Source organism: Balaenoptera physalus (assembly GCF_965194825.1).
Source record: "Balaenoptera physalus genome assembly, chromosome: 14".
Taxonomy (NCBI): Eukaryota; Metazoa; Chordata; class Mammalia; order Artiodactyla; family Balaenopteridae; genus Balaenoptera; species Balaenoptera physalus.
The window spans coordinates 3,099,685-3,117,480 of NC_138893.1; the positions used below are offsets into that span (position 1 = coordinate 3,099,685).

The window sequence follows — 17,796 nt, forward strand, 5'->3', positions numbered from 1 at the left end:
AAGCTACCTTGACCTCCTATTAAACAGAATGCAACTGAAACCACCACCCCACATTGATGAGCTGGGTATCCATTTGCTCTTCCATATTTGTGTGGTGGCTTAGAATGAGAAGAGATCTCAAAGAGTCATCTGGTCAACCCCTTTTCTCCAGGAAGGGAGATCATCCATCCAAGAAAAAGTAGTGATAGGAGCCCTTCTGTTCGATGGACATGAAAGGTAGCAGAGTAGCATTAGCATCCTAACAATTACCTAACACATTTGAAATACTTCAAAGCCTCTTTTGTCTGGAGCGAATGACTCCAACTTTTAGTAGCCTTTCTTCTTCCTACCACCTACTTTCTATCCATTTTCGCATGAACTTTTGAAGCTCTTTCCTGGATCTTTTAAAATGTCAAGAACAAAACTGTACATAGTAGCCATGACTGAGATCAGCTGCTCTTTTCTGGCAAGAAAAAAAAAAATAGCTTCCTTTTAAAGGGATATCACTCAAGAGTTTTCCCCTAGAACTATTAAAAGAAGGAAGTGTATACACTTAGGTACCTGTCACTGAAAATGTAGGCAAGTAGGATGGGCTCTGCCTTCAACAGAATACCTGGGCCCCTCTGCTGCCATCCTACAGTCACACCACACATAAATAATCACCCATTTTATTGTTCACTTTCCTTGAAAACCTTCACCATTGCTGTGTCTCGGGGTCACATAACCTTCAAACACATAAAGCCTATGGGGCTGGAGGTGGTGATAACAGCAGCTACAATTTAATCAGGGCTCCGCATGAGCCAGGCCTGTGCTCACGGCTCTACGTATCTTGTCGCCACGTCATTCTTGTGGTGACCCTGTAAACTAGGCTCATTTCACAGTTGAGCAAGCATGCACAGAAAGGGGCCAAGGTCAGATGGCTAGGAGAGAGTGGTACTGAACTTTTCCTGGTAGTTCTTTCTGGCTCCAAAGCCTGCTTCTTCCCTTCCCCCCAGGCTTTTGTGGCTGATGATGATGATTGATGGCCAACTTACTTTACATTTATTCTCAGTCCAGTCTAATTCTTACACTATTCTGTGTGGACATGGAAGACCAGCGTTCACCATCTATCACCAGCTCTAACTAATATTCCATTGTTCCTCTTAAGTTCTTTAATACGTAGCAAATGACTTAATTCTCTATATGCATCTGTGAGTGACTAAACATGAGTCCTTTCATTTCCAGTAAAAATGTTACAACCAAGACAACATCCATGAGTGAGTAAACATGAGTCCTTTCATTTCCAGTAAAAATGTTACAACCAAGCGAACATCCATGAGTGAATAAACCTGAGTCCTTTCATTTCCAGTAAAAATGTTACAACCAAGCGAACTTTCTGAGAGTGAGTGGGATGCTTGGGTACTCTCTATGGCATGTTTTCTCCCCCCAGTTTTACGTAAGCATGCAGAATCACTGTATTTACCCTTACACCAAAGAGTTTCTAGGCATATTTTCAGTACAGTTGGAACTCTTATTATATAGATTACTCTTACACACTGATTTTTCTCAAGTGTTTTTACATCCAATGAGAAGTACACTACATGTTTTAAATGATAACATCAATCAGAGCCATGGTTTCTGTGTATCTGTTTAGATAAGACAGCTCTAGTTTCACGTTGAAGGCACATGTGATCAGATACAGCATGAATACATCTCATCTTGAATGCTTGGTTGAGGCCCTTTAAAAAATTCAGGACTGTGGGTGACCAGTGTTTATGTCTTTGTCTGGGATTGGCTGAACTTGTGGTTAATGGCATGGGAAAAAAAGCAAGAAACAACTAATGTGCCTCGATAAAGTATTTTGAAGTAGTTCTCGTCCGTGGCACTTTCTAAATGCTTGGCCAGAACTAACATTCTGATGATGATTTCGGGATGGTAAACAGCCTGTCAGACAGAGAAACATATCAGGTGGAAGTGGACCAGGGCCAGGATGAGGGTGAGGCAAGTAAGGCACTCACCTTGGGTGTAAAATGTAAATAATAATAATTTTTAAAAGATAGGATCACTGTTAACTGATCTTTTCTTTCTGTCTCAGGCTCAGCATGGCAAATGTTACTGGCCCTGACCTTATTTAAAATTTTGGTATTTTGCTCATCATGGATTTTTTTTTTTTTTTTAACCTTAATTTTGATTTTTGAAAAACTAGTGTTCATCTGGATTACTGAGGTTTTGGGCACCTCTTTAAATTTTGCACCTGAGGCCAGTGCTTCACGCAAGTCCTGGCCCTGAAGGTGGACTTTATAAATGGATAACAAAGCAGCAAAGGGAGGAAAGTTCCCAATGCGGGTACTTTATGGAAAAGTCATCCAAACCACACTTCTAAATGTGTGGTCCAGAGGGATCTAGGAAAATTACTGCAGCTTGTTTCCTAAAGATATTTAGTCCTGCTGTGGCATAAAGGACTAAGACTTGCCCAAGTTATAGAAAACAGTAGAAAGACATTAGAAGAGCAGCTGGTTGGACCAAGGGGCAGGAATAGTTGTTCCCTAAGAGGTTCGACTAAAACTGCTAGTTCTCATACTTGATTATGCCGAAGCTGCTGGTTATCTGATGTCAGAGATCTGGGTAGAGGTGAATCAGCATGTTTTAGCCAGTACCTAGATGATCAGAAAGCAGCTAGTCCTCAGGCCACGCTTTGGTAAACACTGTCACGGAAACATCACAATACTCCTTACTGAACCTTAGCCAAATGGGAAGAATCTCATGAAGACTGGAGACAGCTTCTGAGTGAGGGAAACCAGGGAACAAAGAGCACGTATTGTGTGTGAATCCCTTGCTGTAAAAGTCTAGAAAATGCAGTGTAATCTATACTGACAGAAAGGAGAACACTCGCTGCCTGGGAAAGAGGATGGGAGGGAAGGAGGAATTACCAAGGGACACAAGGACACTTTCAGGGTGATGGAAATATTTGTTTTATCGATTGGGATGACAGTATGGAGAGTGTATACCTATGTCAAAGCTAATCACATTGAGCACTTTAAGTATACAAAGTTTAGTGTATTTCAATTGTAGCTCAATAATTGTTTAAATAAAATATTTTTATGGGCAGTCTAAGTAGTCTATGATATGTGAGGAAATTTTCATGGCTGACAATATATGTTTTGATTATTTATAGAACTTAAACTTAGTTCTCATTGAAAATATCAATAGAAATCATTTGTATGAACTTAGGGGCGAAAAAAATAAGACGAGATCCTTAATAGCTGAACATGGGAAATGAAATGGTTCTGGCATCTCAAAGCTAATGATGGGACACTATCAAATTGTCCCCAGATCATGCTGGATCCCTTTTCCCAGAGACAGAGAGCCCTCAGCTGTGTGGATCATAATTCACCCAAGTGGCCTGTGTCTTTGGCTGTGGTTCTGTTTGTATCTTTTTCTGAGAAGATGCATCTGAGCAGGTACTTTGGCTGTGGTTCTGTTTGTATCTTTTTCTGAGAAGATACATCCGAGCAGGTACCCTGTGATAACTGAATAAAGGACACCACATTCCTGAAAGTTTTCCATTTCTCCATCAAATAGTAACAATTTTGTCTTTCGTAGTCGGTTCTTTCTGGAACTAGAGAATGGTGCGAGGCCAAGAGAAAAAGGAGGGAGGCATAGTAAGCCACACCACCCCAAACCTCCCCCTTTTTTTGCCAAATTTTTGAATTTATAAATTGGGGCGGGGTTGGGGGGGAAATGCCTGGTTTGAATGAGTATTCTTAAACAGAATTACATGTATTAACACTGATGTTTTTCCAACTATAGTTTGTTTCTCCTCTGGGTATCATTTCCAAGATCTTTACAAGAATCATTTAAAAAAATAATTATATACTTATGGTAATTCATTTACCCATAGATGAGGGCATTAAGTAAAACAGTTGAAAGTGGATTATTACTGCTTTGTGCTAATCCAAAACAAAAATATGTTAGACTAAATGCATACAAGTAATTAAAAATTTTTAATGTACTGGATATTTATGGATTCTGTACTAAAGTACTCAAGCATAGGATTGCAGCGATGCCAGATCACCTGGCACAGAGAAAATACGTCTGTGCCGTGCTCTGTGTCACCCTCAGACTACTGTCCTCCACTGTCCTTCCTGCTCTGAACTGGTACATCTTGTACTGTAACCAGAAGACACAATATCAGAAGAGCTGGGATTCCTGTGCCCAACCCAGCCCTGTTCCCGGGATGAAATTGTCCTTGGGAAGCAGCAGTGCCCAATGAGACGGGAACAGGGCTTGGTTGATGACTGGGGTCAGTCATGTTCCGGGACCCGGAAGGATGCTGGTTGCTGCCCAAACACTGGTCACATGACTGGGAAAGACAGTCCGTTATGGCTGAGCCCAGAAAAGCATTTGTGGACCCAAAAGATGCCGCAGACATATGAATAATGAGGCCACTGAGATGGGTAAGGAGAATAAGGAACATATATACTGTTCAATAAATTAACATCGTGTGTTCTGCCTTCTTTTTACCTTTTTGCTGTTACTACTTAATAACTGCAAGCTTGGCAAGTTGGGTCAAATACAGCTAAGTTTGTTGACTTTTCATCCTTGGACAAAGAGAAAACATCAGTTTGTGATGTTTCTATACTGGAATCATCTGATGAAGAAATATATATTTCAGCCCGTACAGTTTTCCCTTATAAATTAGGTGGTAAGAAGAAAGAGACGGCTGGGTGATTCCGCAGTGTCCTCAGAGGATAATTCTATTACCATCTTTCAGCAATTGCATATCAATGAGCTAGTCAGCCAAAAGGGAAAGATCTCTGGATGAGAATGTCCTGCCATTCTTATTAGCTGCAATATACAAGATATGTCTTTGGTGACTTTTGAACCCATAATCGTATTTGTCTGACAATAATTGGTACCATATGTTTTACAGACCACTTTCACAGATATTTTTCTTAGTGAATCTTAACAATAATCGTATCAATAACTTTTAATTTTGACCATTTATTAGATTTCCAAAATTATTCCACTACTTTGTTCTCTCCCCAGAACTCCTCTGCTTCCCAGCCTAGAAAATATAGTTAGAAGGACAAAGTACTGAATTACCAAAAGACAAAACAAATAAGCAAAAATCTCTTTTAAACTTATCACCTTGGTTATCTTTCTATTTTAGTACTTTTTGGGTGGGGCGGGAGAGTTGGCATGTTTTTTAAAAAACAAGATGGTCTGTGAAATAGAGGGTGTTATCTTAAGCCTTAATTCTGTGAAACTAACCCAGAATTAATCCTGAAAGTAACCTGCCCATTTCTTTATATTTCCTTTGCTTCTGGATACAATCTAATTCCTAGAAGAGATCATTAATCCATTTTTATTCTGGCATTATGAAAGTATCCAATTAGATGGGTAAATAGATTTTTAAGATAAATTCAAATAATTTAAAGATATATATTTAATGGATAATCTCTGCTATATACCAGAGATATTATATAGCTATCTTTCAGCCATAATTGTCTGAAGAAATGTAATAGCTCACATATCATTTTTTCATTAAAACTTTAAGCATATCCCCTAACTGACTTATTTTAGGCCTAAATTTATTTCTTTTCGATTTTGAGTCTGCAGACATATTTGTATCTACATCCTGCAATATCTATAAGGCCATTTTATTTGATAAACAGTCATTGAGGGCCTCTTTTGTTACAAACACTGTGTTGTGCACAATGGGAGAGAAACTAGTAGGAACAGAACTAAATCCCTAAAAATGAAACTCAAGAGTAGTGGGGAAAGACAGCAACATAAAGAGTTACAATTCAGTGTTAAAATGCTGAGCTAAAGATGTCAGTGCCAGGAACAGGGAAGAAAGAATTGCTCTGAGCAAAAATTCCAGCATCATTCTTGACTCCTTTTGGTCATATCTAACACCTGCTCCATCAGCAAACCCCGGTGGCTCTAGCTTTCACGTGTATAAAGAATGCAGCCACTTCTCACCACCTGCACCACTCCCAGGCCGAAGTCACCACCATATCCCTCTGGATTATTATTTTTTAACTGGCCTCTCCTTCTGTCTTATCCCTCCTGACAACCCACGCCCCACCACCATTTAGTCAGTTCTCATGATGGCAGTGGGGTGATCCTGTAACACATAAATTAAATCATTCTGCTCAAAAACCCCTAATCGTCTACCAGTTGACTCTGAGTAAGAGCCAGACACCCATTAGGCCCTCCGTACCTCAGCCCAGCATTGCCTCTCTGAGCTCAGCTCCTGCTGTTTTCCCCCTCGCCCTCAGGAAAACACCCCAGGAATGCTCCTGCCTCAGGACCTTTGCACTAGCCGTTCCCTCTTCCACAGTGTTCTGCCCGCCGATATCAACATGTCAGCTCCTTCACTTCCTTCGGGTCTCTCCTGAAATGTCACCTTCTCAGTACGGCCCTCCACGGCCACCTCATTTCAGCAGCAGCTTCTGCTCCCCAACATTTCTGTCCCCCTTCCCCACTATATTTCCTCCCTAGCGCTTGTCACCACCTAGCATACTAAATAGTTTACCTATTTTTCTTGTTTATTGTCTCTGTTCTCCAGTTGAATATAAGCATGACGAGGGTAAGCACAATGAGGAGGGTGATTTGTGTCTTTAACTTGTTAAAGTCACAAATGTCTGGAAGAGCGCCTGGCACATAGTAGGTTATCAGTTAATATTTCTGGGAGAAATGATTGAATGATTGCTTATTGATACCGGATAAGTGACTTGGCAAGTCCTTGGACCTTTATTGATTCACAGAGGATTGGGGAGAGGCCTGGGTAAAAGTGGTGGGATGATCTTGCTGGTTCACACCGTTTCATTTCAGAAGAGTCAGGGAGGTTAATCCCGGAGCCCTCCCAGCTGGCCGTCTAGCTGACACGTAGGCATTGTTACACATGCAGCTAGTCTTGCTCTTAGGAGAAAACAGTGCAGGAAGGCAGTTCCTCAGTCATGTAGCTTCAGGGCAAGCCAAAGAGAAGGGAGGATGAGGTGGAGTTTAGGCAGAGAATTTATTACCACAATTTCACTTTCTCCTGTTAAGGAAGCCTTCTCTGTATCAGTGTTTCCTGCTTTCATTGATCAGGAGTTAAATGAGATTGCTTAAGCTATTTCTTCTAATTAATTACTTGTGCTTCACCCAATTTCACATGCACTCAGCTTTTTCTGATGATCGTGTGAGGTTTGAGAATACAGTCTCTGACTTATAATAGTCCTATATACAAGTTTTCTACTTTACGATGGTGCAAAAGTGATACACATTCGGTAGCAAACACACTTTGAATTTTGATCTTTTCCCGGGCTAGCGATATGTGGTACTATACGCTCTCATGCTGCAGGGAGTTGGCAGGGAGCCATGCTCCCAGTCAGCCACGCAGTCACCAGGGTAAACAACTGATACGTTTACAACCACTCTGTACCCAGACAGCCATTCTGCACATTCAGTACAGTATTCAATACGTTACATGAGATATGTAATACTTTATTACAAAATAGGCTTGTTGTTAGATGTTGCCCAGCTGTATGCTAATGTAAGTGTTCTGAGCACATTTAGGGTAGGCGAGACTAAGCTATGATGTTTGGCAAGTTAAGTATATTAAATGCATTTTTGATTTATGGTATTTTCAATTTAGATGGGTTTATCAGGACATAAACCCATTATAAGTCAGAGAAGATTTGTACACTAAAGGGAGCATAGATAGAAAAATGGGATCTCAAGTTAAAAAAATAGCTGGCTTCCATGACTTGATAACCCACAGCCTTCTATATGGTCAGGCCATCGCCTTCTGTGATATTTGCAGTATGATGGCAGAACCAACCGTTTTTAAGACTTGAGTATTATCTATTTTAGGATTTGGTGGCATTGGTGGGATGTTGAGATGGCTTCCCTGTACTTGAGAGTGTGCATCGCTTGGTCCCATTTTTGGAGGGTGGGGGAAGACTGGTTTAAAATGTTGCTTCCTACTAAACATGCAGTTATGGGCTTGGAAGAAATAGTTACGCATGCTAATCACTCCCAAATCTGGATATATTTCAGGGTGTTTTCACAGTTTTCCCCACATAACATCTGTACTTAAGAAGCCTCACTGCTATTGGTAAAGTATTGACTTGATTTCTCTGCTCACATCCAGGGCACTGCATGGTACTGCCCTGCTCTCCCTAGACCCCCTGCCAGGCACTCCCCTACAGGCGTCTCCATCTTCCATGAGTATGAGCTTACACAGCCATTCATCTCGAGGTGGTTATGTTCACCATCACTGACAACTCCCTCCGCATCTCATACACACCGGGCTGCTCCCCTACTAAAATTTTCCAAAGCCACGTGTTACACATGCCTTTTCTCTGCCATGCTCCCAGCTGTTTTGTGCTGTTTTGATCTGTCTGTTTGCACAGCACTGTCAGATTATATGCATGAAAGGTGTATTGCTGACATGAATGGTTTTGAAAACGTTTCTGTAGAGGCTACCTCGGTTATCAGTGGGGAGAAGGAGGTCAGGGACTCCTATTTGAATCTTTGCCAGAAGAGGACTTGTGTACATTGACAAAGAAACCCATTGAAATGTGATCATGATCTCTACCAATATATAAAGGATATGGTAGTCTCTACTAAAGAAATAATAATAGGCAGTAGTGACATAGAAAGGCTTAAAAGTATATGTTAAAAAGGAGATACTTCCAAGCAAGACTCAGGTAAATAGAATTGGTAGCTTACTCTTGGTTACCAAGTATTCATCAGCAAGAGACCCAACCAAAGTTGGCACACTGGAGAAGGGCCCTTGGATGTCCTGCTCACAGCTATCTGGAGGACTGGATGGGATCCACTATCCTTCATATTGCCCACATTGGCCTGGTCTTACTTAGATAAAGGATAACTTAGCAATTATTTTTTTCACCTAAGCAGATAAGAAAACCCAGGGCCCATGGCTCCTTAGCTGGACAATGATGGCAAAGTAGAAAAGGGAAGACAAACTAAAAAAGACGGAAAGCATTTTTGTGATAGGAAAAAACATCGAAAATTTATTGCTAACAGCAAATTTTTGATATTGATTATCTACCCTTTTCAGTCACTTCTTCAAAGGATAAACTTAGCTTCTGTTTGCTTCCCTGATCTTTTCCCACCAAGTTTGCTAATTTGACTGTAGATATTATAAAGACAGGCCATGAAAACGTGTGGCATGTAATGTTTAAAGTCTAGCTTGAAAAAGAAAAAAAAAATGTATATATACACATATTATTACCTTAAAAGGAAAATCCGCCATGTATTTAATTTCAATCTATTTTGTAAAGACTTCACATAAAAAAACTTCACTCTACGCCCATAGCCGTATATAATAAAGAGTGTAATGAATAAAGTACACTTTTTAAAAAGTCTATCCCGGGCCAAGATATGTGGGTATGATGCACTATTTTCAGATTTTGTTTTCTTTAATCCTCCAACAAAGATTGGTCCCAACTTTGCATGCACGCCTTATGTTATCCAAATATCTCTGCCAATCTTTCACATGCTATCTTTGGCCAGTGTTCTCCTTGAAAGATAGCTGAAAAAAATATGCTTTTCTGTTTGTTTAATATCTGAAGAAGAACTGCTACAACTGAGGTTGGCTTTATCAGCTCAAGCATTTTGGGGATGACCAGGTCTCTCTCTGGTCCCACCCTCCTCCATGAAACTAGAGATCCGCAGTTGTTTCAACACATAGATTTACTTTGGATTGTTTTTCACTTGTCTAATCAAAACATTATTTCATGGGCATTATTTGATGTGTCAGTACCCTAGTGAAACTTTTATATTGATATTTTCCCCTTAGAAACAATAAATCACATTTTTCTCCAAAAAAATAAACATTCATAGGCAAGCAACATTCTAAAATCCTTTGTAATCCTGGCTTTCTTTAATAAAGCCACTTAGCCCAGTCAAAAAAAAAAAAAAAAAAATCCAAACCTTTCCTACCCTTCTCAATATTCAAGTTCTGGAGTTTCGAGTTTTGTCTCCTATGTGCTTTGCCTCTGCATTCTCGAATTCTCGTGCTTTCTACTCCAAATAGCTGTAGGACTCCATTTAAATCCCATCAGATTCTTTTTACAGCTGAAATAGGAGCCCTGAGGTCATTTCTAGGCCAACCCCCCTGCCTAATCTGTGAGAATGTCCTCATCACACCTCCCCCTCCCAATTATTTTTAAACTCAACTCTTCAAAGTAAAAAAGTGTAACAGAGCCCATAGAAGCAGAAATGCTAGAACTTGCCTTTTTCTTTTTATCTTTCACAGGAATGGCATTTTTAAACACCAGCTTGTGTCAGACATTGAGCAGTCTCTCCCCAGGAATGAATGTTTTGATTAAAAGTTATTTAGTATCTCTAGCTCCTTGGAATTCTGCCTAAAGCTGGAGATATTCTTAGCTGCAGGTCTTGTGCCTTCTTTGACCAGATAGAAAAATGGCTCAAAATCTGGAGGGAATAAATAGCATTCTCAAAATAGCTACTTGCTTATATAGGTGTTTATATCGTAGAGGATCCTGAGGTGTTGAGAATTAGGAATTAGAAAAGAACGCTGGGATGAGAAGGAATATGTCAAAGCAGCGTCTTTCTATATAGCTCTATCCCTACAGCCATTGATTCTCAGGCTTTTGCTTAAAACCAGGTTTAGAACACTACACTCGTATGGCAGGCCTCTGTACATAATGTTTCTTAACTTGAATTTGTATTTAAATCAACAAGGGTTAAAGACATTTAAGCAGGTTGGTAGATAAAATATGATCTAATTTTTCAACTACTTTTAATGTAGTATCATGGGGACAGATTCTCATAGCATCTAAACGTGCATTTCAAAAAAGGAAAAAGAATCACTTTATTCCAAGGATGCAAATAGAATTTTGACTCAAGTTATTTTCGCTTCAGAGGTAGCGTTGCTCTCAGTACAGCCTCTTCTCTTTTTAACTATCATCCTTTTGAGGCAAAATATTTACAGAGCATTGAATTGTTTTTCTAGCTTTCCAACAGCATTTCATGCACTGAGATATTGATGTGACATAGTTAGAAGTTGGGCCCTCGGGACCTGTATTGTGCAATGGCATTGTGCTGCTATCATCAGGAGATGCCATTTTTTCCAGCCCCCAAGGTCCTGTCTGTACTTGTTTACAGGTCATCTGGATAGAAACTAGTATAGGTTCAGTGGCATGAGTGTTATCACGGTAACCTTGGCAACAGAGCTAGCTCTGATTTCAAAACCTCACATGCTGTATCATAAAATTAGATAACAGAATTGACATTTTGCTACATGTCTGTCATAGAAATTAAACTCTGAGAATGATTTTCTTTATAGCCATGTGCCTTAATATGGAAATAGAAGGCACCAATTAGAAAAAATTTTATACATATATCAATATGTACTCTTCCACATTCAGGTGGTGGATACATTTTCTCAATTCTTTCCCTGTGATTTTGAACCTGAGATACTGCCATATTATTCTCACTGTGCAGAATTCTTGGCAGCTTTATTTTATGATCAGGCTGAAGCTTACAGCAGAGCTGCATCAGACATCCTATATAAATAGGATTATGAATAATAGAAAACTCAGCTCCTAAAAAATGTAAAATTCAAAGCGTTCTTGACTTTACTGGATACCATTATTTATGCTGATTAGAAGTAAGACCGTGCACAGAATATTCTGCTAACTAAATCAGAATCCCAAAGACAAGACATGCTTCCCTTTCATTTATACAGTTATGCATATTTTTACACACATTATATTTTCCAGTACCCAAGAATCTTTTATAAGATCTTTATTTCAAGGGCATTTTAAACATGCAGATTAATACACTCATCTGCTTTGAGTCCTAGGGTCCTCTTTTATAATTTGTAAATATTTTAATGTCAGGATTTTCCCCTCTATTTGTTGTGGTCTGGTGCAGTTTTTCTTGGATATAAATTTAAAGACTCAACTTGTGAATTACATTTAATGTAAGCACCCTGCAGTTTGCTGCATTGCAAATGATTATTTTTAGAAATTTTATGGTTGCCTGGATATATTTGTTTGTCTTCATTGATATATAGGGAGAGAAGCTCATTAATGATTTAAAAAGATGGTGTTTTGATTCATCGATTTGATTCTTCTCATTATATAAACAATAAAGGCAATAAATTAACATCTAATAAAATTGTAAGTTTATTTCTGAATGTAGCTGCAAAACAGTCTTGAATCCTTGGTTATAACTTTTTCTATTCTTTATATTCTTCTGCCTCCATGTTTTCAAAGTCATCATTCTGCATATTTGAACCTAGAAAGATGGTTTATAATTCTTATTAAAGATACCTTTTAGCAGTTACGTGTCAAACACCATAATTGACAACTGTTTTGTAAAACAGTTCTTTGGCTCCTAGAATGATAAGTTATTATGTAAAACATGGAAGATCCTTATGTCACAATTGACTATAAAACAATTTTCCTTTTTTCCATATACCTGCTCTGTGTCATATATCACATTTGAGAAATCTGCTTCCAACATTTTCTCATCCATCTTGTTGGCCGTCTGACTAACTCTGGCTCGTTTTATATTAAATACTACCTTCTTGCCTTATACCTAGCAAAAAGTCGAAATTCCTGCAAATTCAGGACTGTTTTCTTTTCAGAAAAAGATAAGTGGTTGTGCTCTCTCCATGTGTGCTTAAGGGAGAAGAAGGGCAGAAATCCTTCTGTGTATTTGCCGACCCTGTACAGCAAATACCTGTTACATTTTTTTGTAATGTTTAAACTGTTTGCTTTATCTCATTGAGTCATCGTCACCTTTCTGTTTTCAGTGGTAAATGGTATTATTTTCTTTTATCTTGAAACTATTTCTTGTGATGAACAGAAATAGTTCAGCATGTGGTGGTTCCAGACCTGAGTCTAGTTTGGGTAACCATCTGTACTGTAAAATAACATCGTTGGAAACCTTTCAATGCACAGGCCTGCAGTGCAACATGGAAATGCACTCAGGCTGTGTGGGTGCTGGAATGTGGAGGCTTACGGGGCTGTTTGCATGACACCAAGATGTATTTTAATATCCGTTTTTTTTTTTTTTTTAACTGTGACATGATATGGCATTAGATGGATGGGGGAGGGGAGGAACCGTAATGATAAACGAGAAAATGAAAGTTAAAAGGCAATACGGCTTCTTTTGTGATTTCCTTTTAGGTCCGATGTTGTGGTCCTCTGTTTTTCGATCGCTAATCCCAATTCCCTAAATCATGTGAAAACCATGTGGTATCAAGAAATCAAGCACTTTTGCCCTCGCACACCTGTTGTTCTAGTTGGCTGCCAGCTAGATCTCCGCTATGCTGATCTTGAGGCTGTTAATAGAGCCAGACGCCCTTTAGCAAGGTAAGCCGAGGGACTCAAGTGTTTCACTGTGCCGGCCAAATTAAAATTTAGAGGTAGCAGATGTCTCTGTAGCCTTGGGTCCTGTTCTTCAGTGGCTCTGGGGCCCCATCAATCAGCCACAGGCTTTAGGTTTGCTTGTTAATCACGAGCAGGGGGTGGGTGCCGCTGCCCCCTCTCATGTTCACCATCACCTCTTAGGCAGGAACCCGTTTTTGTAAAATGGTTGACCAGCGATTGAAGTGAATTCTCTAATTATGATACGGAGTGTACAAAAGTGCTTTGAACTTTGTAAAGTATTAAACAAAACGTGAGCTACTCATAATGATGTCTTTCTGGAAATTATTATAGTAAAGTTAACTGACATTCAGAGCCATCAGCCATAATTCTTGCCCCCAGGAACATCAGGTTCATGCACACACATATATCCAGGTGTTTTTAATCTTCTCATTTTCCTCCATCCAACCTCTGAGAGTATTTCATTCCCAGGTTGGCAGTGTCCAGTTTTTAAAAACGATATAGACCTACGGTTGCAAAACTGCAACACTGCTTTTTAAATGGCTCTAGTGGTGATATGTTTCGAGCGTCACACGTTTAAAATACAACTTGAAGGAGAATTTGTTTCAGTCTGTATAAAATGTGGATACCAATCTTGGTGGCGGGGACGTGGAATAAGACTTTTTCAAAAAGCTGTGCTCCTTCAACATTCTCTTTTAAAAAATAATTTTATATGTTTTATGCTTAACTCCATTTTTTGCTGGTGAGCATAGCTTTTCCCACAATGTTGATATTAATACCTTCCTTCCAGGTAGGTACTTGCCTTAATAGGGTTGTTAGAAAATTTTAGACAGATACAAGTTTTTATGCTCTCACAGCAAAAGCAAATGGTACTTTGTTGAGATAATTTCTGATGTTCTAGGTATGACTTGGATGAATGTTCTGAAAACAATTCATGTTCCTTCTATTCTTAAATGCATGGACTTGGAATTGAATATCCTAAGCCGCGGAGAGGGAAAGAGGACTCCTGGCAAATGAGAGATTAGCCCCTGGCCTCGGAACTTTCTGTTTCAAAGGTTAGGATAGTCGGGCCTCACACCGTGGATGTGCGGAGGCCTGGAGGAGAGTTACAGAGCTCCAGGGGACCGTCCTTTCCATAGACAGTTCTGAGATCTCATGAAGGAGGTGGTATCTGAGCTAAGCCTTAAAGAGATTCATCAGTTAGTGATGAAGTTAACCCTTCTTCCTTTCTGCACTTCCCTTCTGCCTTTACAACAAGCTGCAGTTTTCCCTCTTTTCCATCTAGGTCCTCAAATCCAAATTCTACCCAGTATTCTTATTGCTCTAAGGCCGGTGCCTGTCACACACATCACCCTTGGTCTTGTAAGCCAAATATTTATTTAGGAAGATCCTCTCCTAAGAGTGTGTCTCAGAATCAAGGATGTGTGTGTGAAGAGTATAACGACAGATCCCATCTTGCCTACATTCTGGAATCCATCTGTGTCTTGACCACGGTTATACCGTAATTACAGGACTATTCTGCCAGGACTGCTTCCAAACATTTGGCTTCCTGGGGTTTGATTAGATTGTAAACGGGCCTTGTGTGCCAGTCTAAAGGGTGTAGACTTTATTCCATGGGCTCTGTGGAACCAGAGGAAATTTTTTTAAAAGAACTGCGCCTAAGTCATACTTGTATTGTGTGAGGAATTTTCGTGCAGCAGTGAGGACCGAGAGCGAAAATGTGGAGAAGCTGAAGATGGATGAGTTAAGAGGCTTATGTACTAGTCCAGGCAAAAGATGATGAGGGCCTGACTGAAGAGTGTGGAAGGAAAGGGAAGCGGTGAGATGTGAAAGAAGGCTCACAAACCTAATAGAGGAGACTTAATGAGCTGTTGGACATGGACCATTTAGGCTAGAACCAGGGAGTTCTAGACTCTCATTGCTTAGGAAAGGTCTCTCAGCAACTTGCAAATGTGACCTTAGGCAAACCCTTTAAACTCTCTGCCTCAGTTTCCAGAAAATGTAGAACAAATGTAACACCCATAGAGTTACTGCGAGGCTCAAGTGAGAAAATGAATATGGATTGATTTTTAAGGTATAAAGCAAAACGTAAGCATAAGGGGATAATGATGAAAATGATGCTGATGATGGTGGCAATGATGATAATAGCTAACATTTATCAGGCACTTACTGTGGAACAGGTACTATGCTGGGCAAATATCTCATTTAAACCTTCCAATCGTCCTTTAAGATGCAAGTACTCACTATTATTCTTCCTATTTTACAGATGGGAAAACCAAGGCTTAAAGAGGTTAAGTAACTTGCCCAGGATCACATAGCTAGCAAATGGCTGATACTTGAGTTATTGTTGTTACTACCAGAAGCATTTTTTTTTTTCCTACCGTCATGAGTCCTTTATATTTGCAAGTCTTAAGGTTGGTAGATTTTTTTCAAGAGTCTGGTTAAAAGCCTGAATAGGATTTTAAATGTATAATCCATTTAGGTGCTTAGATAGGCCCTGGTTACTATTTTCTTTCCTGAAATAAGACTGATTCTAATTTTTAAAATATTCTACTTCAGGCCCATAAAGAGAGGGGATATTCTGCCCCCAGAAAAAGGCCGAGAGGTTGCAAAGGAACTGGGCATACCCTACTACGAAACAAGCGTATTTGACCAGTTTGGAATCAAGGATGTGTTTGACAACGCAATCCGAGCCGCCCTCATTTCCCGCCGGCACCTGCAGTTCTGGAAATCCCACCTAAAGAAAGTCCAGAAACCTTTACTTCAGGCACCATTCCTACCTCCAAAAGCCCCTCCACCGGTCATCAAAGTTCCAGAATGTCCCTCCACAGGGACGAACGAAGCTGCCTGTTTACTGGACAGTCCTCTGTGTGCCGACGTCCTGTTCATCCTCCAGGACCAGGAGCGGATCTTTGCGCACCGAATTTACCTCGCTACCTCCTCTTCCAAATTTTATGATCTCTTTTTAATGGAATGTGAAGAAACCCCCCACTGGAGCGAAGGAGCCTGTGAGCAAGAGAAGCAGAGCAGGGATTTCCAGGGGCGGCCCCTGAGTCTTGACCCGGACGAGGAAAGGGAGGAGGGCACCCCAAGGACATCTCAGGCCAATCAGTGGGCGTCCTCAAGCCAGAACCTGTCCCAACAGGAGACCCCGGGGCTGGAAGCCGAGGGCTCAGCGGCGGAGACACAGACCCTGTCGGGCTGGAGTAAGGGCTTCGTTGGCATGCACAAGGAAATGCAGGTCAACCCCGTTTCAAAGCGGGTGGGCCCCATGACTGTGGTCAGGATGGACCCCTCCGTCCAGCCAGGCCCTTTCCGGACCCTGCTCCAGTTTCTCTATACAGGGCAACTGGATGAAAAGGAAAAGGATCTGGTGGGCCTGGCTCAGATTGCGGAGGTCCTAGAGATGTTTGATTTGCGGATGATGGTGGAAAACATCATGAACAAGGAAGCCTTCATGAACCAGGAGATTACGAAAGCGTTTCACGTCCGGAAAGCCAATCGCATAAAAGAGTGTCTCAGCAAGGGGACCTTCTCAGGTGAGTGTGTCCAATGGCAAAGTCATCGATACCTCTGGTTGCCTTTTATCAAACGTTAGCCAAACACGAGGAGGGGAAGGGTAACCGTCGCTGGCATACGTGAGTACTCTTCCCACACGTACCTGAGTTACATGTATTTTACTTATTTCATTCTCACAGACTTGAGGGTTAAATGTGATGAGCTCCGTTTTGCAGATGGGGAAACTGAGGGACAGAGAGGTGAGGTAACTGGCCCATGGTTATACAGGTAGTAAACGATTGAGCCAGGATTTGAATGCAAGCTGCCCCCTAAAGCCCCATGCTGTCACAGTGCTTCTCAAGGTTAGGTCGAGCTACCCCTGAGCCTCAGCCAGTCATTTTGATGCTCACAATTGCCCTTCAGGATTCCTTCCCTGATCAAGTCTGTTTTGACCCTTCAGCACATACCCATGACAAAAATCGGTGACCTTTGTTCCCGAGGCTACTGAAATCCTTGAGGCCATTTCGGTGACCCTCTGCATTCCCATCTGGAAAGCCTCATCTGTCTCTAATCCCTCTCCTTTCACTTCTCACCCTCCTTTACCCTGCTCATCTGTATCCTTCTTGCCCCTTCGTTGTCTTTGATAACTGTGCCAAGGGCTGCCCACAGCGCCCTTATGTAATTGCCTAAGCACCCTGGTGGCCTGTATCCAAGACGGATGACTGGCCCATGCTTGTCCTACCTTACAGGCTTGTGCAATTTTTGTTCTGTAATTGTCCTTTCTGTGTATGTTTCATTGTAAAAATTTGACTTCCTGACTTTTATTTATAGGGATACGTCTATTTTTCTCTTTATCTTTCATAATGCCTGTCATAGTAATACACATGTAATAGGTGGTAGCTGAATCTGTTCATTAATTTTGAAGCTTTGAGTAATATTTACTCCAAACATTGAC

At 40.7% G+C, this 17,796-nt stretch overlaps 1 protein-coding gene across 9 annotated transcripts in view; it reads left to right on the forward strand.

Annotated features, from left to right (window-relative positions):
* Positions 1-17,796, forward strand: part of RHOBTB1 (Rho related BTB domain containing 1) — a 69,170-nt gene that overhangs the window by 35,200 nt on the left and 16,174 nt on the right. For 8 of the 9 annotated variants that reach the window (XR_014253550.1, XR_014253551.1, XM_082425529.1 and 5 more), the window contains 2 exons: positions 13,143-13,328; positions 15,903-16,882. Coding sequence is in view for 7 of the 9 variants with exons in the window: in XM_082425529.1 (XP_082281655.1) it covers positions 13,143-13,328; positions 15,903-16,882 (1,166 nt within the window). In the remaining 2 variants the exon portion in view is untranslated. The remainder of the gene's footprint in view (positions 1-13,142; positions 13,329-15,902; positions 16,883-17,796) is intronic. The other variant, XM_082425534.1, reaches the window with a different exon arrangement.